General features: G+C 36.8%; 1 protein-coding gene across 15 annotated transcripts in view; it reads right to left on the bottom strand.

The window, feature by feature from the left end:
• MAP2K5 (mitogen-activated protein kinase kinase 5) overlaps positions 1-25,305 on the bottom strand; it is a 245,052-nt gene that overhangs the window by 109,814 nt on the left and 109,933 nt on the right. For all 15 annotated transcript variants that reach the window (XM_001496608.6, XM_070270028.1, XM_014733756.3 and 12 more), the window contains 2 exons: positions 1,680-1,753; positions 664-714 (listed from right to left, as the gene is read on the bottom strand). In XM_001496608.6, coding sequence (XP_001496658.1) covers positions 664-714; positions 1,680-1,753 — 125 coding nt within the window. The remainder of the gene's footprint in view (positions 1-663; positions 715-1,679; positions 1,754-25,305) is intronic.

The raw sequence follows: 25,305 nt of genomic DNA on the forward strand, positions 1-25,305 counted from the left end.
TTATAGACACAAATAACTTCCCTTACTTAAAAGGTAAGGAGAAAAAAGGTCAAAACCAAGTACACGTTGGTCTTCGAAATAGTTCTGCACTTCCACTTTTTATTCTTGGTAAATTTATTTGCGTGGAACTAAGCAAGTTATCTTACAAGAGGTATGACTCTAACAAATAAACAGAACATAGATGTCCAAGTTCTAAAGAGAACTGCCTGCTAAACACTTTTCTTCAGAGATCCATAAGTAAGAGCTGGTCACATGGATAATTTAATTTTGATCTGGTGACAAAGCATGTTTGTAATCTTGGAAAAAACAACCAATTTTATTTACTCACATTTTGGTATATTTGAGGGTTAATTAAATAAGCAATGTGGCAAAGTAGCCAATACGCTATCAGGTGCAATTTTTCTGTAGGATTAAACTTCAAAACTCAGCGATTTTCCACTTGAACCAACCAGTTAAGTCAACAAAATCAGATAAGTTGGTAGCTCCTGTATAAACCCTAATGTCTTTCAGAAAGATTTAAAAATAGAATCATGACTGGATTGACTCTGTAATTTATGAACTGTTAGGCTAAAGCTGTGGAATTAATTCAAGAATTATACATTACCAAGTACATAAAGATAAAGATGTTGGTTTTAAATGTTATTTTTGCATAAGTTTACTTACCGCCATATAAGCATTTGTTCCAACATACGTCTTGGCTATAGAATTCACCAGCTATGAGACAAAACAGTCTGTTAGAACAATATAAAGATAATGTGGAAATAAAATGGGCAATTATTCCCCATTTAACCTACAATCATCATTTCTATAAATCAACTAAAAATTATGTAAAAGGGAACAAATTTATCTACAAAGGCATTAAAAATGATTAAATCTCTCTTTTCTTTTGAATGTGATTTCCAATTTAAACAAGCACAGCATTACAGTTTATAGCAGATAACCTTAAACAATTCACTTAAGCAGGATGCTTATAGCTTTAGTACCCCAAACCCGCCTGATATAAAAAGTCAATTTGAAGTAGAATTTGAACACACTCATTTTTTAGTCAAATGGCTCAAGATGTGAATGAAGCCCTGTGCATTACTAGAATGAAACGCACACTAAATATGCTGGAGGGATAACAGACTCTGACAACTCATAATACAACGATGACCTTCGCTTTGGTCTTCGTGTTTGGCTGGGAGTAAAGGTGGCTGCAATTCAAATCAACATCACAGCACGCTCATGGGTCACTATCACTGGGGTCCTCCGGGGAGGCCCAAAATGGAAATTAATTAAAATTTGTGCCGCACATTGTCATGGCCCTCCACCATTGTTGCTCCCAATATTAATTTTTATTGTGGGCCAGTTGGGCTCCCCAGGCACAGCTCCCACTCTGCCCTCCCTTTTGTCTGGCCAAAACACTTTCATATCAAAGCTGCATATCAATGAAGTTTGCTATTCGTAAGTAGTAATTACAATATCAGCAGTTTTTACTGTCATTAAACAATGAACAATCATATTCTGATGAAGGAAACTCGCTCAGAGATTAAAAATGAATGACACAATCCCAGCCGAGGAGAAGATGCAGAGTTCTGTTTGTCTGGCAGCTAGGCGATTTTTCAATCCAGAGAGTAGACTGAAAATAAAAAGTGGATGTTATAGAGAGGAGAGCAGACTGGAAGGAAAAAGAGACCTACCTGAGTGCTAACTCCAAAATCACACAGCTTGACCTGTCCGCTTGTGTTTACTAGCATATTGGAGGGCTTCACATCTAAAAAGGGACCAGAAAAGTCCACGTAACTAATTCCACATCTACAGTGCTTGTTCTAAAAAACTGCGCACATGCACACCATACCATATTGCAGAAATGACATCCAGAATTCCAATCACAAATTTAAGGTAAAACATTTTATCTGGAGGCAAAACGTAAGGTCCTAACTCCCACTTCCAACCATTTCTAGTTTCTATAGAAGCAAAGGTTTATTTTAAGTGAAACTTAAATAAAATCTTGGCTTCCAACAACAGTAAATACATCATCCTATCGCCAGCCTTCTAGGAAAAGTAGGTAGATAAGAAAATGTAATCTTGCAAAGAATTTGCACAAAAAGGCTTAGCTTTGCTTTCAAGGTGAAACCACTCCTCCCATCTGAGAAGCAGTAAGGCCAAAGGGAAGCCAACAAGGAAAAAATCATTCATATGTTTCTGGTAACAGGTCATATCTGAACGAAACAATGAGAAAACGAATGCAGTACTCCTATCTCCTGGTTTTACGTGACAAACGCTACTTCAGGTAATACTCAGAAATTGATCTAAAAGACGTGTGTATGTGTGTGCATGCATGCACTTAGTCTTTGTTTCATTTATCCTTCTCTTCCCTTACATCATTTTTGACTGCTGTTATAGTTAACAAAAGAATTGACAGAGCTTTTGCCAAGGCAGTCAGTTGCTAAATAATGACACAAAGGGTTTCTGTGCAGCATTGTCAGTGACAACAATGAGCCTTTTCAGGAATTCAGGAAGCCCACAAAAACCATCCAAGCAGGATAAGAGCACACTACTTTTGATGGTACAGAATAGCACCTGCTTCACCGCTTCATCTTCAATGGCAAAAGTAGTCTGGAACAGACAACTTGTTATATTTAATACAGCATATAACCTTAATTACCCAAAACAGAACAAGAGATTCAATTTTTTACGTAACATTAAAAAAAAAAAATCTGTGAGTAATAATCTTACCCCAACTGTCTATCCTGCAAAAGGGTACTCCAAAAAAGTATCTTGCCAATTGTAGGTACTTAATTCAAACTTCAAGTTCAAACTCAGTAACCAACAATTATTGAACCCTACCTGCTATGTGACAGGCAATGCGCCAGGTACTTTCTCACACATGTACTTATTTGGTGTTGCCTGACTGACACTAGAATGTAAACTCCATGAAGGCAGGACTTTACCTCTTTTATTGACTACTATATTCCCAGTCCGTAGAAGAGTGCCAGGCATACAGTAAGTGCTTAATAAATATTTGCTGAATGGATGAGAGAATAAATGAACGGAAACCACGAACACACACGCATTATTTTCTGTTGATGATTCTGGTTGAAGGGTCAGGGGTTAGCAGTAGAACATATCTCCATAACATGCCCTTCAGACGAGACACACCACATGCTTCCTTTAGGGGGCTCGCTCTCTGAACAGAAAGTAGTTTGCCTAGGCAGGTGGAAGCTCTTTTACCAACTGGTCTCTCTGCCCCCAATTTCAATACAAATCTTACACCACTATCACATTAAATGTACAATTTTCACTACATCATTTCTCTCCTTGAGGAGGAAGTAAAACATTTCCTGACTTCCCCTGCTAATCCAAATGTGAACTCTTTAAGAATAGGGTTGTGCTTTCAAACTTGCCCCAGCAGATAGCAAAATACATACACATCACAGACAGCCACAGTAGACACTAAATAAATGTTCGCTGAACTGAAAGAAATGTTAGCCTCTACATAGCCTGGTCTTATTTTCCAAATCTAATTCTCATTACAGGCCCTCAACTTAGAATATTTTTCTTTTAGACAATCTGCTCCTTTTGTATATTGCCATCCTTAAACCACTCTGAACACATCACATCAGAGGGAGACAGTTAATGAACAAATATTTTGAGCTTTTGGAAGAAGGAGCTGCCTGGAAATCACAAGTTATGCTAAAATTAACAAATCTTTAATCAGACATACATTTGACTTAAGTGGATCAATAGAGAGAACAAAACAAGAAAACTATGTTATAATTATATTCTAAAAGGCAAGGTGTAAATAAAAACTTTACTGCATTTTTCAGCTCTCCAACAACATCTTTTTTAACTTACATGGAAGCCTACTATAAGACTTTTGCACATTCACCTCTCAGCCTACTTTTTAGGAATACTTTATGTATGAAAGTAGTAGACAACCAGTCATCTTCAAACCAACCTTTGTATTCCAAATAGACTGTTTTAATCATTGTCTCAAAAAAAAAAAAACAAACAAAAAAAACCCAAAAACCCAACTCAAAAAACCCCATCACTAAGCCTTTGTTCATGCTGTGTGTTCTTTTCTCCCCACCCCAGGTTTAGAAACCCTTCCTGGATATTTTCTGACGGAATCCTGCCCATCCTTCAACTCAAGTACCTGCTTCCCTGCTGCCCTAGCTACTCAGGTCATCAAAGTCACTGCTGCCTTTGAACCGCCCAAGCATTTACTGTCTGTACCATTGTTTGGAACTGCGCACATAATACTTTTTTACCAGTAGTTACCATATTTACTGTTACAGACATCACTACCCCAAGTATTAAGTTCACAGGGGAGGAAAAAGCTTTATACATCTCTGTACGTATCCCTTCTGAGCACAGTATCTTGCTCACTGGTTGATGGTTTTTTAAACAATATATTAAATTTGTTAATATTAAGTGTCCCCCTCCCCACCAACACCTTGAGACATCGTTTGAACACAATAGACCCCTTTAAACAAAATCAATGGATTCAGGCTAGGGGACAAAAGAGCTGAGTTTTAGTCATTTTGTTACTGCCATAAACTTGGCATGTGACTTTGGACTAGGCACGTGACATTTTAGTTTCCATCTCTGTGCCAATCTTAAAGAACTGTGCGGATTAAATGAGATGAATGTAAAATTGCTCTTCAACTGTCAAACACTGTATAAATGTAAGGTATTATTATTATCCATTGGTAATCAATCAAGCTACAGAGGTGGTATATTTCATTATATTTAGCAAATAGTTTCCATTGCTACTGTAGCAAACTTAAGCTGTATTTGAATAAAATACTAGCTGAAAGGAAATAATTTCCAAAGCCCAGTAAGTAGAACTATAAAAACAATTTAACGTTTATGAGGAGGCATTTTTGCCAGACCATATGCACTCATTCCTCAACAAGGCTACTGAACTGGTCTCCCTATTTTTGCACCTGCTCTACTATAGTCTGTGTTGAGCACAGCAGCTAAAGTGATCCTTTTAAAACTTACATCAGACCACGTCACTTTTCTGCCTAATACCTCCAAGGGCTTCGCAACTCAATGCAAGGTCCTCATGATGGTCTCTAAGGCCTTCTCTTAGCTGGCCCCCCACTACCTCTGTGCTCTTCTCCTTCCTCCTCCTCTCCCGGCCCACTCTGCTTCATCTCACCTGCCTCCTTGCCAGGCAAGCTCCTGTTCTGTGGTTCCATATCCCTGGAATACTCTGCTCCTATACATATGCATGGCTGGCTCCTTCACTTCTTTGAGGCTTCTGTTCAAATGCTACCTTTTTAGGAGAAGTCTTCCCTAACCACCCAATATGAACAGCAATACCTTCCCACCCCAGATACTCCCTTTCCTTCTTCTCTGTTTCAATGTTCTTCTTAACATTTACACCACGGACACACTGTGTCAGCACAAGGAAATCTGTTCCCTCACAGTTCTGCCTCTTGAAGGGAAGCTTCATGAATGCAGAGACTTGATCTGTTTCGTTCACTACTACATCCAGAATGGTGCCTCGTACAGACTAAAAACAATACTTATTGAGCAAACAGTGAGTGTATCTCTCTACTAAACAGATGGGCAGACGTACTCACCCAGCAAAGCACGAATTCAGCCTGAGAAGCAGCTACATCTTTTCCTACTTAGTAGCATATACTTCAGAAGGAACACATTTCACTGTTAAGGAATACATTTCTAAATGATGTTTTTCACTCTGAGAAGAATCCAGTCATTCAAAAATACTCATTCAGCAAATATTTATTGACATCTTACCACGTGCCAGATAAGGTAGTAGGTGCAGTGGAGAGAAACATGAGTAAGTCCCTGTCTCTGCCCTTCAGGAATATATTCTTTGACCAAAAATACTGCACATGAGATTTCAGGATAACATTGCCTATGTATACTTTAGATGGGATTTTCTTCCTGAACAATTGGCATGCTTCCTACAATAAAGACAATGAGAGTTATGTAACTAAACAGCTACCAAGCCTGGCTGTGCATTTGAAAAAAAACTTTTTCAGTTCCATTTCAGACCTAATGAATCAGAATTGAATCTAATCCAGTCCAGTCTTTAAGCCAGCATTTAGAAAAGACTGATATAACCCACTGTATTTCTCTTTGATTTAACTGCTAGAAAGTTCAGAACATCTGAAGAGAAATTTCTTCTCGTTTTACTTTACTTTTTAAAATCAATTTTATTCATTTAAAAAAAATCAATTTTATTACAATCATTTTGAATGCATAGTTTGATGAGTTTGACAAGTGTATACATCCATGTAACCACACCACAGTCAAGATATGAAAGATTTCTATCACCGAAAAGTTCCCTGTGACTCTTCACAGTCAACTCCACCCTGACCTCTGCAACCACTAATTGGTTTCTGTTGTTATAGATTAGTTTTGCCTTTCCTATATACATTATAAACTCTGTACTATGTCGCTATAATTTCTGCCTTAGTCTGACAATTAGTGTTTGGGTGGTCTGTCTCTGTCATTAATATTTAATGTGGGTATCTCGCGGATAGCACACAGTTGGGTCTTGCTTTTTTAACCAGTCTGACAATTCATGCTTTAATTGGAGCATTTAGACCATTTACACTTAATGTAATTATTGATATGACTGAGTTCAACTCTACCATCTTACTATTTGTCCCATCTGTGGTTCCCTTTTTCTTCTTTTCTTGCCTTCTTTTGGATTAGCTGGGCTCTTTTTAGCATTCCACTGATCTCTACTATTGGCTTCTAGCCAGAGGTTGGCAAACCTTTTTTTTAAAACTCAATTTCAGGTTTTGAGAGCCATATCGCTTTTGTTGTAAATATTCAATTTTGCCACTGTAATTCAAAAGCAGTCATAGGTAATATGTAAATGAGTAGGCATAACTGTGTTCCAATTAAATTTTGTTTACAAAAACAGGTAGAGAGCCAAATTTAGCCTGTGGGCTAAAGTTTGCCAGCCTCTGCTTGAAGTTTGTTTGTTTGTTTTTAATGGCTGTTCTAGGATTTGCAACGTTTCTTTAACTTGTCACAGTCTACTTTCAAATAATATTAAGAGTGCTTCATTTATAATGTAAGAAACTTATAGTAGTATATTTCCATTTTCTTTCTCACATCCTTTCTGCTATTCTCTTTCCTCTACATGCATTATAAGCTCCACAATACACTATTTTTATTTTTGCTTTAAATAATTATCTTTTAAAGAAGCTTAAAAGTGAGAAACAAGTCTTTTACATACATCTGCATGTTTACCATTGCTGGTACTATTTATTCCTTTGTGCAGATCCAACCTTCCATCTGGTATTTTCCTTCTGCCTAAAGAACTTGCTTTATTTGTTATAATGCTAGTCTACTGGCAAAGAATTTTCCTTGCTTTGTTTGCCTAAGATGATTTATATTTAGCTGTTATTTTTGAAAAATACATTTTCTGGACATAGAATTCTGATAGGTTTTTCCCCCCAACATTTAAAACGTCTTTCCATTATCTTCTGGCTTGCATAGCTTCTGACAAGAAGTCTGCTGTCATTCTTATTTTTGTTCCTCTCTACTTAATGTACTTTGTTTTTTCTGAATATTTTAAAGATTTTTTTTAAACCACTGGTTTTCAAATTTTTTATTTTACTTTGGTATGGCTTTGTGTTGTCCTGGTTAGCGTTTGTTTAGCTTCTTAGACCTGTGAGTTTATGTGTTTCATCAAATTTGGCAAGTCTGGGGGCATCAATTCTTCAAATTAATTTTTGTTTCCTTTTCTCTCTTCTTTCCTTCTGAGACTCTAGATACACATAAATCTTAGACATCATGCCACTGTCTCAAAGATCACTGAAGCTATATTCATTTTTTTTGTCTCTTTTTTATTTGTAGTAATTTTGGATAATTTCTAACATCAAGATCACTAATCGTTTCTTCCGTTGTGTCTAATCCACTGTTAATTCCATCAAGTGAAATTTTGATTTCAGATATTTTATTTTTTCATCTCTAGACGTTCCACTTTGTTCTTTTTTACGTCTTCCATTTCTCTCCTCATAATGTTCATTTTTTCCTTGAAATCTTTGAGTATACTTAAAATATTTATAGTAACTGCTCTGAAGTCCTTATCTGGCAAGTTCATTATCTTTGGGGGCGGGTCCCATTTCTACTGACTGGTTTTTCTCCTGGTTATGGTCTTTCACCCATTATCATCAGAAGAATTCTCTGTTCACCTACTAATTTTTAACCGGATACCAGATACTGTAAATCTTACGTTCTTGAGTACTGAATTTTGTTGTAATCCTTTAGAAAGTGTTGGACTTGATACTGGCAGGTAATTAACTTACTTGCAGACAGCCAATCATTCTGAGGTTTATTTTAGAGTTTTTATTTATGGAGAGCCTAGAGTAACCCCTCCTCTAGGGCTAGTTTAGCCCCACTCTTCAAGCAGGACCCTTCTAAAGTCCCTCTTGAATGCTCCAATGTTTTCAACAAGGTCTCTCTCCTCTGGTTGGTTGAAATTATTAAAATTCTCAAACTTGTGTAATCTTTGGGAATTACTTAGCTTATAGTTCCCCCCAAATTTTCTTTCCCAGACAGCAGTTCTTTGTGTAGCTTTGTAAGATTTCACCCTATGAATGCAGAGATGGATGTTTAGCCAAAGACTCAAGGAGACTCCTTTACAATTTCTTGAGCTCTTTTCATCACAGCTCCTGCCTCTCTAGGACTCTACCTTGTAAATTCTAGCCATTTTGTCTGTCTCAATCTCCAAATTCTGTCTCTTCAACTAAGTAAGACTTCTGGGGTCTGTTTAGGTTCCTCCTCCTTATGCTGCAGTCTGGAAACCGTCTCCGGGTAGAAAGCTTGGTTGATTATAGGGCCCACCTCATCTTTTTCCCTTCTCTCAGGGCTCAGAGTCTTGCACTGCTTGTTGTCTAGTGTCTGAAAACAGATGTTTCATAAATATTTTCCAGTTTCCTAGTTGTTTTTGGTGAAGGGCAAGTCCCATAGCAGTGATTTCTTCCTGGGCAGAAGTGGAAATATGCCTTTAAAGTTCTTATCTTTTGTTCATTGTTTTGACTTTATATCATAAGCTGCCTCAAATCCTTTTTTGAAATAGATGGAATATAAATAATATCAGGATTTTAATTAGTTAAGCTAAATCTGAATTCCTGTGGCAGAATTTGAAGCAAATGGAATTCTTTAAATGTTGGAATGAGGATAGCTCCTCTAAGTTTTACTTTATCTGAATAAAATATTCCACCTTATACCTGAGGTATAAAAAATCCTAGTATATAGCCACTGAACTTACTACTTCCAAGTTTTTATTTAAAATGTGCAAATGCTACAATTCTCAAGAATAGTTCCAGGAATACTAAAACGATTTAATTTTGGTTTTGGTTTGTTTTCAACTTCACTCCAAGCCATAGACAACAGTACAACAGATTAGGCAGCAAGATTACTTTTAAGGAGGTAGTTATATTTAGACTTATTTTAGTGCAATCTCAAGTTATAGAAAACAAACAATTGAAGGCATACAGCTTTTCATTCAGCTTACTTTAAAAACACTCTAGCCTTTCTTCTGTAAGCAAAGCACAGAAAAGATGACTCATTCAAGTGACTGATTATAAATGGCAATCATCAGGGCAGATGTAAGTCATTTTGGTTTAATCAGGCCATTAATTATTAGGGTTTATCAATTAGTTTTATTGAAGGCAAGGGAGCTTCAATGAATAGTAGGGCATTGATTTTAACTGAGACCTTTTCTCAAAGAAATACAAATGAGGTGTGTAGAATCCAGAAATTACAGGTCCTTTTCATACCACTAAAAAGAAATACACTTCTAATGTAAAACACAAGCCTTTAGTGAAAAATCAAATTAACTCTAATCCCCTTTGCATTACATATGAAATATCATGTTTTGGTGTTCTGTAACTTGAGGTTTGGTTTTAATCAATCTTGACCAAGAGGTCAATATCACATTGGAGAAAATGAGATAAAGGTATAACGCAAAGTGACTATTTTTAATATCAGATATTTCTTATCTTATTTCATTTTAGAAAAAAATTTAGTCATTTTATGCAGACAGGGTTTTTATAGGAGTCAAGATAGATTCCTGTTTGTCACATCCTCTCAGAGCAAGCAGAGATGGCATGGACAGCGTGTGAGTGTGAACATGTGCATGTGTGTGCTGTATGACATACAAGCTTAAGGGTGATATCTGATCTTCCCACATTGACAAGGTTGTTATAAGAATTAAGTGAGACTGTGCTTAGCAGTGCCTCTCACAGAGCTGGGGCTCAGTGAATTGAATGAATAAAACTAAATTTTAGAAACATTTTGTAAACTTGAGTGCACTACGTATACTGGAAGCTACTGCTTTCTAGAATTGGTAATGACAATGACTCAGCCTAGGAAGTCAGGATGTGGATCATCTAATACACTGGACTAGACCCAAATGCTAAATAAGGTTCACTTTAATTATATAAGCTCCACCTGAAGGCAGGCTTCTTCCAGAATGGCAAGTGCTGTTCAGCTGGGATCACAGAAGAGTTAACAATTACCCAATCACAACAAGTGTCTCCTGTCACAATGTTTTCCCACTCATTCAGTGAGATTTCACAGTAAGCTGGGCTTTTTAACAATGATGTAATGTAATGCAGCAGTGACAGCCCACGTAGATAACAGGTAGTTATGATGCAATTCTGTTTAATAAATTGAAGCACTTAGAAGGTTATTAGAAAAATACCAAGGAGTTGTAAGAATGGAAGAATTTACAAATGGGGTCTCATGTCATGCAGAAAATAGTAGGTGGTTTTCTACAGGAGGCTGTAACTGAATAAAAATCAGCTTCAAAATGTCTTTAAAAATTAAACATAAACTTACCATATAACGTTTGTAGTCACTTTCCTATTCTATCTTTGAGACAGTATGAAACATCAGTTAATTACACTGATCATATACTATGTATCAATGATAAAATGGTTATTTGTTCTCAAAACTGATATGGACTAGATGATCTGATGCACTGTGATCACAAATATTTAAAGACAGATACTAACCACTCCCAAGTATCTACTCAAGAGAAATGCAATCGGAGAACCAAATAAAGACTTGTATATGAATAGCAGCATTATTCAAAATAGCCCCAAACTGGATACAATCCAAATGTCTCTCTACTAATAAATAGATGGATAAAATGTGATATATCCATACAATGGAACGTTATTCAGCAATAAAAAAGGAATGGACTGCTAACACATGCAACAAGTACATGAATGAACCTTAAAAACATTATGCTAAGTCAAAGAAGTGAGATATAAAAGATTTTACATTGTGTGATTCTATTTATATAAAATATCTAAAAAGGCAAATCTATAAAGTCAGAAAATAGATTGGTGGTTCCCTGGGGCTGGAAGCAAGGATCGATTGCAAATGGGCATGAGGACTCTTTTTTGGGATGATGGAATAATTTAAAATGGATTATTGTGATAGTTGCACAGTTCTATAACTTATTAAAAATCCCTGAATCATATACTTAAAATGGATGAATTTTATGATAGGTAAGTTATATATAAATAAAGCTGTTTAAAAAATCAGCCTCAAAACATATTTTCACTTATTAACTCCTCCATAGTTTTTTAGGTGTTTTCTGGTCCCCATGGTCTCTTTCCTACTCTATTCATAACAAAATATGAAACATCAGTTAATTACACTGGTCATATGGTAAAATGGTTATTCCTTCTCAAAACTGATGCACACTAGAAAGCCTGATGGTCATCATAAATATTTAAAGAAAGATACTAATTTTTCAATGTCACTTCTGTGTGTTTCAGATTATTTCCCAAAATAGTCCACTAAGGTTATATACATAAATGCAAAACCAACTGGTTCAAACATGAAAAATTTGGTCAATGAACCATAGTTGCCTCAGTAACCTCCAGTAACTGCTCTGCTCTGCTCTGATTTTCAGGCTGGACTGACTCATTTTTTTTTTTTTCCACTGAATTGACCAAATTGACTGTGGAAATTGGTATCATGTTGAGACAACCCATGTTGCCACCCATAACCGCCTCATGCAAGAAACTGTATCTTTATACATGCTGCATCAATTAGCCATTAAACAATCCACATAAACAGCATCAAGCTGAAGCTTGCTAATAAAGCCCAGAGCTTCAAGAGCATGTGCTTTCTGCAGCTCCTCACAAAAGGCTCCTCTGCCCACCACCCAGGCCCCGCCCTCAACACATCAGGGGGCAGAGTGGGAGGTTACCCTCAGTCAGGCTAGGGCTGGGCGCCAGGGCACTGTTCAAAACAGATACAAAAAAACTCTTTCATAAAACTACAGTCGGAGTTACCCAGTGTGCTTTGTATAGGGATCTATATGTCAATATCCTGGTAGGATTAGTTCCAAAGAAAATTGCAACTTCTGTACATGCTACTATATACACTTTCTTTTTTCAGGAAAGGAAAACCATGCAAATTGAGAATTCTTTTTTTGAGTGATCTATTCACATCAAGTGATGGTGATATCCTACTTTGGCTCCCTTTTGGTTTCCATTTTGTTTTATACTTAGAATATTTAATTTGTTCTGTGCTTTTATGTGTAAACCTCACTTCATGTTTTTAGAAATAGGCATGGTACAATTCTTAAGGAAATGTGAGTTGAGTTTTAAAATAAGGCATGTGGCTCTGTTGTGGGATGATAACGGAAGCAGAAATAAACTTCTCTTCAACTTTTCTCCCTCTATAAAGCAATTACACTGTTTTGCTTGAATGCCAGGAAGCCACTTTCAGTTTACCAGGAGCCAGAGGACACATTAGCAGGTCTCCACTCTAGTAAACCCTTTTAGCACTGTGCCAGGGTGCTTTAGCAACCTTCTTTCATTATGCTTAATTGTCTTATGAAAAGACAACTAATATATCTATCTAGTTATTTCTTGGGGACTGCATTCTAATGAATGAGAACAGCAGGTACAATTAAATATAGACTATGCTGACATTCTGCATTATAAATTCATCTGTGCACAACAGGAACACACTTAAGAGAAAACCGCAATGAGATATAAAAGTTATTCTAATCACTCCATAACATAATAAAGGGTAGGTCATCCAAATATTCTTGCAAAAGCCTTAAATAAAATTAAGCAGCATAATTAGCCATCCTAAATGACAGTTATTATCTAGAGTCTCATGATTCAGTTCAGAAAGGAGGCAACAAATAAGGTTTTCCTCATTCATGAATGAAAAACGCAAGAGACATGCAGCATTTACAAGGCTAATATCAAGGGCAAAAAGGCCTGGGCTTCCCAGTTCTGCCTTCCCTCAGTGCCTGCATAGTAAGTAAAGGAGGTTCCCTTCACCGTGGATCTCAGATTCCTAGCTGGCAATATGTACTAATTCTTGGTCTGTGGGAAACACCACGTGTGGGGAAACAAGTTCCTGAGAGTCAGAAGGAACCTCTATTTTTGCCCTAGTTCTACAACAATCTGCTCCCCCAAGTCTAAGATACTACCAATTGTAAGACTCCTAGTGACTAGAAAACCTTTTCAGTGAAAAAGCAAAGTAAACAACAGAATACTACATTAAATGCAGACATAATCGTAAAACACATTTTTATTGTAGACTTGACTTGGAGGAGCATATCCAGAAGACCAACTCTGATTAATTATTCTCAAGAAATAATACAAATTACAGCAGACAACACTTACTTGCCACTTGCTATATGCCAAGCACTGGGCTAAATACATTATTAACAAATGCATTATTATCTCATTTAATTCTCATAAATCTTGGGATAGGTACTATTAACTCCATTTTACAGATGAGCAAATTGTGGCTCAAATTAATGAAATTACTTGCCCAAGGCCACACAACTAGTCTCCAATCCTAACTCTTAAGCCGTAACAAACTATATTATATTTATGAGATAAATTTCATCTGAATTTATGGGCTAGATTTTTATGCCAGCTTTGGCATGAAGAGCTGGCTGATCTTCAGATGTTTTATTTTGGATTTTTCCACTTCTTACAGAAAAGTATATATAGGAGAGCGGTTTGGGGAAGGTTCTATTCTCTCAATCTCTTGCGACTTCTCTTGAGAAACTGTTATTTGAACTCTATCAATAGCTATTATGTACCAGACGCAGTGAGTGCTATGACCTCAAAGAGGTTAAGGATCTAAACCAAGGCCACATAGCTGAGTTGAATTAAGAGTCAGAAGCAGCACTTAAACCTGGGTCTGACACTAAAACTAGAGCTCTTCCGTTAGGCTGCCAATCACTTATTGCCTTTCTTATGACTAAGTTATTTACCTTTTTGGGGCCTTAGTTTCCTCATCTAAAAATGGGGATACGATGATACCTTCCTTGCAAGGTTATCATAAAGCTTGAATAAAATAATGTATACAAAAAATCTAGCATACAGATGGCACAGAGTACACAGAAGGCACTCAATGAACAGTAATATTTTTTATTGTACCCAATCCAGAAGGAACTCAGTCCTCCAATAGCAAAAGAATAGATTTGATTTCCATGGTGCTGATCACCTTAAACCATGCCTTTGGAGAAAGAGACAGATGTGGAAAGGTCTTCCAACTGCTAAACATTCTTGGCAGAATATTCTATCTGAGGATAAATACCTTACTCTAAAACTAGAAAGGGGGACAAAGGATGACTTCCAATTAAGACATATTTGGCATACAGTGTCATAAATTAACTGTGATCTCCAACCTCTGCCAAGAGAAGTGACCCACCATACAGCTGTTCTCTCTTTCTCTCTGATGAGCTCCTAAATTTCATGGTTTGCTTAAGAGACAAAGCTATGATCAGAGCTATCTGTGGGGCTTGGTCGATCAAACACTCATCAGACCACATCTTGCAGGGTGCTTAGACAGGGGCTCACCATAAAGGTGAGGCGCTCATTTTAGGGTACCATGAAGACCTGTGAGTCAAACACACAATCATCATATAATCTACTTTAAATCCCAATCCCCAGCAAGATAAATGATTTTAGGCAAGGGGATGGGGGACTAACTACCCTATCCCATTTGTATTCCTTCCCTGTATGACACATGACCTCTTGTCTATCCTCTACTGCTTTCACTGATGAAATTTTCAGACCGGGAAGGGGAGGTGGCCTGCAGGGTAATTTCCCCTGGGTTCCTCACCCTGTTAGAGAGATCCTAAAAGGGATGACTCTGTCTATGATAAATCCTAACACAGATCCATGGGAGAAAGAAAAATTAAGTTCAGGACAACTGTCTCTTAATTAAGTAGACCATTCAAATACAGACAACTATAGAAAGATCACGTTCTTTTTTTTTAAATTAAGCCTTTTATTTTCAGATAATTGTAGATTCATGCAGTTGAAAGAAATACTGAGATATCCTGTATACCTTCTATCCATTTTCTCCCAATGGTGACATCTTGTAAAACTATAATACAACATCATGAACAGGGTACTGACACTACTTGACACTGCCAAGACAGAGAATGTCTCCATCACCATACCCTTTCATAGCCACACCCACTTCTCTCCCACTTCAGCGTCTTCTCATTAGCCCCTGGAAACCATTAATCTCCTCTCCATTTCTATAATTTTCTCATTTCAAGAATGTCATAAAAATGGAACCATATAGTATGTAACATTTTATGGTCATTTTTTTCACTCAGCATAATTATATGGAGATCCACCCAGGTTATGTATATCAATAGCTCATTCCTTTTTATTGCTGAGCAGTAGATTATATGGTATGAATGTATCACAGCTTGTTTGACCATCCACTCACTGAAGGACATGTGGGTTGTTACCAGTTTTGGGCTACGATGAATAAAGCTGCTATAAATATTTGTGTACAGGTTTTGTTTTCATTTCTCTGGGATAAATGCTCAGGAGTGTAACTGCTGAGTCATATGGTAAGCTGCATGTTTAGATTTTTAAGAAATGCCAAATTGTTTTCCAGTGGGGCTGTATCATTTCACATTCCTATCGGCAATGTATTAGTGATCTAATTTCCCTGCATGCTTGTCAGTATTTCGTGTTATCACTATTTTTTTCACTTTAGCTATTCTGGTAGGTGTGTAGTACTATCTCACTGTGGTTTTAATTTGCATTTCCTTAGTGGCTAACGATGCTGAACATCCTTTCATGCGCTTATTTGCCATTTGTATATCTTCTTCAGCAGAATGTCTCTTCACATCTTTTGCTCATTTTCTAATTGGATTGTTTTTCTACTGTTGAGTTTTGAGAGTTCTTTATATATTCTACACACATATTCCTTAGAAGAACATTTTTAAGTAATGCTATATGAGGTTTCTTGTCTTTTGAAAATTATTACCACAAATACAGAAATCCTCAGTGATTACCCTAGGCAAAGAGAATGAATGACCAACGTGGGAAAGGAGGCTTAATTTCTAGAGACGTTCACTTGTGTAGATAGTCAGAGCTGGAGAAAAACCAACAACCCAGAGTCATTAAACTAGTTTGTTTACCTCAGTTAATGGGCTACGGCCTTTTTTCCCCCCAAAAGCATAAATGTTCATGAATTATGATTTACCACAGCATTGGCATATGATTAACAGTTAAAGGACAATATTTAAAGGATTTAAAAACAGGAGCCCAGGTGTAATGGTGCTCTCATCACTAGCACTTGCTTAACATAAATGCCGCCCTTTCCAGACACACTAGGCAGTCACAGAGCTCAGGGAAGGCGGCCCCACACCTCAGCTCTCTCACCATCACGTCGCCACATAAAACCAACCGGGGATGGTCCTTTCACGACTTGCCTTGCTCAGACACTAGGCAATCCCTTAAAAAACACTCTGGTCCTCTAGATAGCAAAATACGGCTTACATTATTTCAAAACTCACTCTAACCTATAGATAAGCACAAACTGTATAAATCTCTGCAAAAGAGGTTGTTAGCACAGTTTTGTGCAAATTACATTTTTTCATAAATTACTTAAAATTAATCAGGTTAGTTTTCTACTGATAGTAATGCTTTCCTATAATTCTTTCCCTAAAGAATCAATTTATCCAGGAAATGATCATCCCCTAAATTATTTTTGCCTCAAACCCCAATTTTTACATACACAAAGGTATTCTTTTACATTATCAACTTGACATCAAAATTTCTTCTACGATTTCATTCTTCTTTTCTCAATAAATATAATCGAATAATTTGGAATATAATACAAACATTCTTTAAATCTTAAAATTTACACTGATCTCATTTAAAAGGTATTAGCAAATATATGTAACATTTACCTGCCTACACTCTTTTGGATTATCAGCCTCCAATTTTCTTCCAAATTCCTTCCTTAACAAGGATGCCCTTTCATGAGACCTTCTTGTACCCTTTTGGCAACTTCCTGTGGAGCTACAATTATTTCAAAATAAAAAGATTTTTTAAAGAGAATGCCCTTGCTTTCCATCCTAGTTGTGACTCTACGTGTCTTTTTTATAATTCGTTAATGATAATGCTTTATATTCGGTATACTTTATCGTTTAAAAACCTTTCCCCTTAAAGATGTCTGTTGATTTGATTCTACCAGTCTGGTTTAGAAAGTAACCATTTTCTTACTAAGCCATACTGCTTTCTCAATTATGTGTTTGCATTTCACTCTCATCTTCAGTTCTAAAATATTTCATGTTTCCTAGAATTCCCCACTTTGAAGGAACACAAAATAGTTTATACACGTTAAGCACTCAGAACAGTGCCTGGTACAGAAAGTAAGTGCTTAATAAATATTCATCATTATTACTATTTTCATAGCAAAATCGACTCTCGGGGGTTTCTATCTTTTTCTTTCTTCTCCCTCCCGTATGCCCTCTGATTTGCTTTGTTCCCTTACCTTGGCCAATGCATCATACTTCCTTCAGTCATGGATCACAGCATCCAGAATCCTGGTGCTTGAAGGAAACTGAGTGATCATTTAGCCATCCCTTCACTGTATATATGAGGAAACCGAGGCTCAGAGAGCAGGAGTGACCTGCCTTTCAGGGTCACACAACAAGGCAGGCAGGCAGTGGGACTGAATTGGGAATTCAAATAAAGCTTTATTCCTTCTTAGAAACTGAGCTTTTTAAACTGTCCAAGTCAGGCCAAGTCAGTGCTGCAATCTGAAGCTCTTTAATAATATCTGAGGGGAAAAAATGGATTAACTAAGAAAATTTTCTCCAATTTCCAGATCCTCCAAATTGTTGGACAGTGACTTTTAAGTTTCTCTATCACTCCCTCCCCCTCTCTTTTTGACATAGTAGATGTCCTTTAAATCATGAGGGATTTTTTTTTTTTCAAGCTACTGAGTTGCTAAGCCAAACCTAGGCAGGATTTTCCATGAGCCATGAAACATGGTGATAATAACAGAATCACCAAGATCCTTTGAAAGAATGGTTTGTCTTTTTGGCAGAGGAAATTTCTTTCTAAAGTAGGGCTCCTACCACACTACTAAGTAAGAGAATATGCCTTTTTTCTCTTCCTTTCTTTTTCTTTAAAAGTCTGATTTACGGAAGTATAATTTAGAGTAAAATTAACCCTTTCCAGGTCGTTCTAACAAATGTGTACAGTCATGTAACCATCAAAATCAAGACATAGACCATTTCTAACACCACCCCAAAATTCCCTCATAGCTTTACAGTCAACCCTTCCTCTACCCTTGGCAACCACTGACGTATTTTCCATCTTTACAGTTTTGCCTTTTCCAGAATGTCATATTAATGAAATGACACAATAGGTAGCCCTTCAAGTCTGGCTTCTTTCACTCAGCATAAAGCATTTGATACTCATCCACATCGTGTGTATCAGTGGTTTGCTCCCTACCACTGCTGAGTAGTATCCACTGTGTGGATGTACCACAGTTGGGTTGTTTCCAGTTTGGGGCTCTTATGAATAAAGCCGCTAGCACTGGGATTTGCTGATCATGTTGCAGCAAAGTGCCAAACTGTATTCCAAAATGGCTGTACCATTTATATTCCCACCAGCAATGAATCAGAGTTTCAGTTGTTCTGTATTCTTGTCACACTTGATATTATCAGTTTTTTCTTTAATTTTAATGAAGGTCTCTCTTTTAACAGAAAAAAAGTAGCAGGAAACATTTTTTAGCATACTGAACTACTACCGAAAGTTTAAGCAACCTTGATTCCTCTCGTCCTCCTAAAACTCACAAGCAATCCACCAGAAAATTCTATTGACTCTACACTTAAAATATATCCAGAATCTCACCAATTCTCTCCATCTTCTCCCGTCTTCCTGATCTGAGCTTTTATAACTCACCTGGATTACTGCAGCAGTTCCTAACAGCTGCTTCTACTGTTGCCCACTGACACACTTGCCTCCTCGCGGTATCCTGAACACTTCAGCCACATCCTACCTGCCATCTTCTGCTCTACTCCACCACACACCTAACTGACTAGCAACTCTCCTCCTTCAAAAGCATTTGTTCCAATCTCATCTTCTCTGTGAGGTCTACCTGATGAGCACTGCAACCTACCCTTTGCCTCCCCTAAACTTGATCTAGTTTTTCTTTTCTTCATATTACTAATCACTTCCTAACACACTCTGTATAGTCAGGGGTCACTTAACAACAGGGATACATTCTGAGAAATGCACTATTACACGATTTTATCCTTGTGCGAACAACACAGAGTGTACTTCACAAGCCTAGATGGTATAGCCTTCTCCACACCTAGGCTACAATTCTGTACAGCATGTTACTGTACTGAATACTGTAGGTAAACGTAGCACAATGGTAAGGATTTGTATATCTAAACATAAAAAAGGTACAGTAAAAATACAGCATAAAAGATAAAAATGGTACACCTGCATAGGGCGCTTACCATGAATGGAGGCTGCAGGACTGGAAGTTGCTCTAGGTCAGTCTGTGAGTGAGTGGTGAGTGGATGTGAAGGCCCAGGACACTACTGTAGACTGCTATAGACTTTATAACCTCTGTACACTTAGGCTACATTAAACTTATAAAAAAACATTTTTCTTTCCTCAATAATAAATTAACCTTAGCTTACTACTGTAACTTTTTTACTTTATAAACTCTTAAATTTTTTTTTTTTTTTTTTAAGGATTGGGCTAACAACTGTTGCCAACCTTTTTTTTTTTTCCCCTGCTTTATCTCCCCAAAATCCCCTGTACACAGTTGTATATCTTAGTTGCAGGTCCTTCTAGTTGTGGGAAACTCTTAAATTTTTTAATACTTTTTGACTCTTTTGTAATAATACTTAGTTTAAAACACAAATACATTGCACAATTGTACACAAATATTTTTTTCTATCCTTACTCTATAAACATTTTCTATTAAAAATTTTTTTTTTTTTTACTTTGTAAGCTTTTTTGTGAAAAACTAAGACACAAACACACACATTAGCCTAGGCCTACACAGGGTCAGGATCATCAATATCACTCTCTTCCACCTCCACATCTTGTCCCACAGGGAGGTCTTCAGGGGCAAGAACATGTAAAGAACTGTCATCTCCTATGATAACAATGCCTTCTTCTTGAATACTTCCTGAAGGACTTGCTTGAGGCTCTTCCTGAGGAGGTATCACTCTCTTCAGAAATATATCCATGGTGATTTGCTTGGTTTGTTTCTTTTTTTCATCACAGATTTGCTTTTAAGCACATAGTGCACCATGAACATTCCTCTCTATTAATGAAAACCCTTTGGTGTTGGGGTCCATGTTCTCAAGCTTTTTAAGGAGGCTGCTGAAGTCTGCGAAGCTTCTGTTAAACCCTTCATTGTGAATTTTCTTGGAGGTTTTTCTTCTTGTTCTTCTCCTGCAGTTTCCTTTTCTCTTGCTATGATGTTACGATGGTTACAACATCACTAGGCAATAGGAATTTTTCAGCTTTATTATAATCTTATGGGACCACCATCATATATGCAGTCCATTGTTGACCGAAATGTTGTTATGCGGCACATGACCGTATTTACTTACCCAACCCTGCCCTACCCCTGCTAGAATATAAGTTTCATGAGTACAGAAATTTTTTATTTTACATACTGATGTATTCTAAGGACTTAGACCAGTGCTTGCAACTTAGCAGGTATAAAATAAATAGTTGTGAATGAATAAAATAACAACACTGGCTTTGGCGTCTAATCAAGCACCAGTTGGAAGACTCGTGTTAGGCCAGATTTATAAAAAGGAAAGCAAGGGGTAGAAAACAAAATTTCTAACATGCATGCTGAAACCACAGACTTAGTTTCTCTAAATACAAGTCTATCTGGGCAGGTTTTGCCTTCAAAATAATATAAAAAATATATATATAATATAAAAAATAAATATTAAAAAGGTCTCCTATTAGAGAAAATAAATGAAACTAACCAGGCTCATAAATACAAAAAATATCCTGGGACACTAACTGTCTACGTTTTTTCTTTCTTATAAACTTCTCCATCTGTGTAAGATTGCCCCACCCTGATTGCCAATTTTATTTTCTTAATCTAAGTTCTATTCTCATTACCCTTCCATTTCTATTTTTTATCCTCAGGGAAAGAGAGAGCAGTTACTGCCAGGGCATTCTCACGTCTTCCAAAGAAATGGCATAGGTGTTAATCTTGTATTTATGTTTGATGTGGGTAATGATGGCTACGACTGGAGCTGCAGGTTTATTAATATGCAGGGCTCTCACCTCATTAGTGGCGATGTATGTTTTGAAGATAAGCTGCAATGTTTGCTGTAATGCCGGATCTGGCCTAACAGACTCTCACTGTTCATTTTCTTTGTTTTTACCCAGTCAGTACATGCTATGCTTACAGGGCTCACACATATGCTTTTTAATAAAGACAATTTTTCCACAGTAGTTAATCTTGGTGGAAGTTTCAAATATGTTTAGTAATTATGTCTTTGCGTGATATCACATGTTTATCCTAGAGAAAAATTTTCATAATTTTTGACCCTGTAATACAAAGTATAATAAACTCTCTCCTTGGCTTTATTTGGTATTGGGGTATGCTTATTAATCAGATAAAGTGATTAATTCATAATTATTATACAATAAAAACATGCTTGAATTATTAGCATTTGATAGTTTATAAAGTACTTTCACATATATCATCTCAACCAATTCTTAAAAAGAACAAAATAATAGTAAAACCTGATTGAATATGATATTCAGTGATCCATTATGAATGGCAACTGTTATACTTCAATTTCTAAAAAAATATACAGTTGACATAATACACTATCGAATAAACTCATCTGTATCAGACTAACGAGCCTCATGGGATGGATGGCTTGTCACTCAGATTTCATTCTACCCTGCAGTCTTCACTGGATAGGCACCATAGGAAAGATTCTAGATTTTCAACAGCTTGTTTAGAAGTACAAGACCCTTGTTTTCAGGGGCAGCCTTTGGTAGGGAAGAAAATGATGATCAGAGGAGAACATGGGTACTGAGACCAAGACAAAGGAGAAAGAGCCTTAGATCCCTCAGCAATAATTCTCTTTCACCATCTTCTTTTCACTCTCTATTTTCTCAAGGCACCAGGACCAGGCCCCCCTTCCTGCAGAAGGACACCTCTCTTTGATTTGACAATGTGACACATATTCAGATAGAATTCCCATCATCATTCATTTAGAGAAAGCAAAAATGAGGATATGTGCTTGTAAGAAGGTACAGCAATCAGCTTATATAGTAAAAGTGTATAAACAAGTATATTACCTATTTAATTGCCTTAGCTGAACTTAAAAGCTCTGATCTTTAATTGCCTGATTGAACTGATCTAAAAAGCTACAATTTTTTAATCAAGGAGAAAATTAAATGGCTTTTTGATAAATAAAAAGGCATCTTTAATCTTATTTTTATGGAATCCAAGTTATTAAGTATGGACAAAAAGCTCTAAAATATTACGTTAACTACTCAATCTGGAGTAAAATTCTTATTACAGTGCTTTACAAAAGTCTTCAGGGACATCTGGCTTCTTCCACCTTTCAATAAAAACACATGCTTTTAAATCAAGAAGGTAAAAGTTTCCATGAATAACCAGGAAACTCAAAAGCTTAACATATAAATATATTTAATGAGGTGCCTTAGCACAGCATATTATTTCTATAGTTGGGTATCCCTAACTACCAGTAAATAACCATTCCTCTGCACTGTAATTCCTTAGTGTTTCCATCTAGACAGATGCAGATGCACAGCCACTCGCTGGTATTTATTTAAAAATGAAATCCTTTGAGAGGGTTTGCTGGTCCACTACCACCGCCCCCTCTCAGGCCCTGGCAGATATCTTCTTTCCATAACTAGTAGCATTTTATAGCAGGTTACTCTCTGTGGGAATTGGGCTGGCCAGCACAGACTGAAAAGAGAAGTACAGGCTCAGGATTCCTTTTTGAAACCTCTATGTTCTCAATTTGGTCAAACCTTTAAGACCCTGGTATGTCACTGATCAAAGAACGCTTTCTTAGCCCAAGTTGCATCCAGAGCTTGGAAGAAGGACCTGGTTAATCGCACTTGCACACGGTGATTACAGTGTGGTTGTACTGAGAATCTGACAAACAGCTTAGACTTTATTTTTAGATCCAGACATAAATCTATATGAAACAGGTCTATCAAGATCCCATTTCAAAAGAAAAATTTAATTATTTCTTCAAAACAAAGAGTAAAACTAAAACCAAATAATTTAGATACAGGAAATACTAGAGGTATACCTACTTATCAGCATGATTTCTGATTTTAAAGAAGAAAAACAAAGATGATTGCAGAATAACTAAACAGTATTTCCCCATCCACTATAGTCCTTAGTGCTACTAGATTCCTCACAGAAAGCTAAGGCTAGTGAGAATTCATTACAAGCCAAAATGATGCTGTATGCCCAGAGTACAGGATGGCCCTAAGGATCACTTTAATAATAACATTTGCATTTCCACGGCAAGGTCCTTTTAATGAAGGGATGCTATTGAGAATTGATGACTTCCTTGAGTTCCTTTGTTAAATGGATAGCAGATGTCCACAAAAATCAATAAAATGACAAGAATTGACCACTGTGTTAATTCCTATTAAAATGGCTATAACCACTTTATGGGTTGATGAGAGGGGGGAGGTAGGAGTACAGGGAATAGAAACAATATAAGTCATATTATGTTAAATACTATTCTCTCTTAATCTTGGTGGTGTTCTCTCACCCACCAGATGTGTTTACATGCTGACTTACACCCAAGAAGAGTAATGCTAACACAACTCAGCTCACTCTCCCTGCATCTACATTTGGCACCAACTATACTCTAGAAATAGAGTAGACCGGCTTTAAAGAAAAATTTGGTTTATGATTCCATTTAATCAGCATAAACACTCAAGAACTGAATTGATATTTTACTTGTCACATCTATATACCCTCTTCAAAAGAGGCAGGAGGATTTAAGAAGAAATTTGGAATCACTAGGATATTAAAACCACCCCAAACAAAAACAACCCTTAGTGACAGATGTGATACTACAATTGAAGACATCAGTTGTTTTCTTTCATAGTTGATACCTTTTCTAAAAAAAACTTTCCTTTAATCACATCTAATGCATATGCTGTTGCATTCCCCAATGTGCATAAAGCTAGGCCGAGCAGATGTGTAAAATGAAACAGTACTGTTAGTAACATTAGGCCCTGAAGGTGCTTTATTATAGTCTGTTTCTTTTTGCTCCAAATGAATTCAGACATTTTAGGAACATTAAAAAAAAGCAAAGGGAGGTTCCTTTTGCAACATTCAACAGTTAATCTGTTATTCTCTCAAGTGCTCTGTTAATAGACTAGGAGACTAATTTCTGATGCTTTCACTAATTCCTTCTATAAAGTTTCACTCTCACGGTATGTGAAGCAATCTCTTAAAGAACAGTGTATGATGATATAAGAAATATTAATGAAAGAAACGGGGGGCCAGCTCCGTGGCCGAGTGGTTAAGTTCGCGCACTCCGCTGCGGCGGCCCAGGGTTCGGATCCTGGGCGTGGACATGGCACCACTCGTCAGGCCACGTTGAGGCAGCATCCCACATCCCACAACTAGAAGGACCTGCAACTAAGATATACAACCGTGTACAGGAGGGTTTGGGGAGATGAAGCAGAAAAAAAAAAAGAAGATTGGCAACAGTTGTTAGCTCAGGTGCCAATCTTGAAAAAAAAGAAAAAAAAGAAAGGGATGCAATTGTATAAAAAAGTGAAGGTTTTGCATTAACTAGAGTTAAATAAGAAAAATAAGATCTGTCACTTTCAAATATTATGAAACACAATTTTACATGTTTGGTAAACATGATTCACAAAAATATAATACCAAGTTTATAATATAAATCAGAGCAGTTGAGGGAGAAAATAAAAAAATAACATTTATAAAGCAGCCATATTTTTGACTAGCAAATATATC

Source organism: Equus caballus, chromosome 1 (assembly GCF_041296265.1).
Source record: "Equus caballus isolate H_3958 breed thoroughbred chromosome 1, TB-T2T, whole genome shotgun sequence".
Lineage (NCBI taxonomy): Eukaryota > Metazoa > Chordata > Mammalia > Perissodactyla > Equidae > Equus > Equus caballus.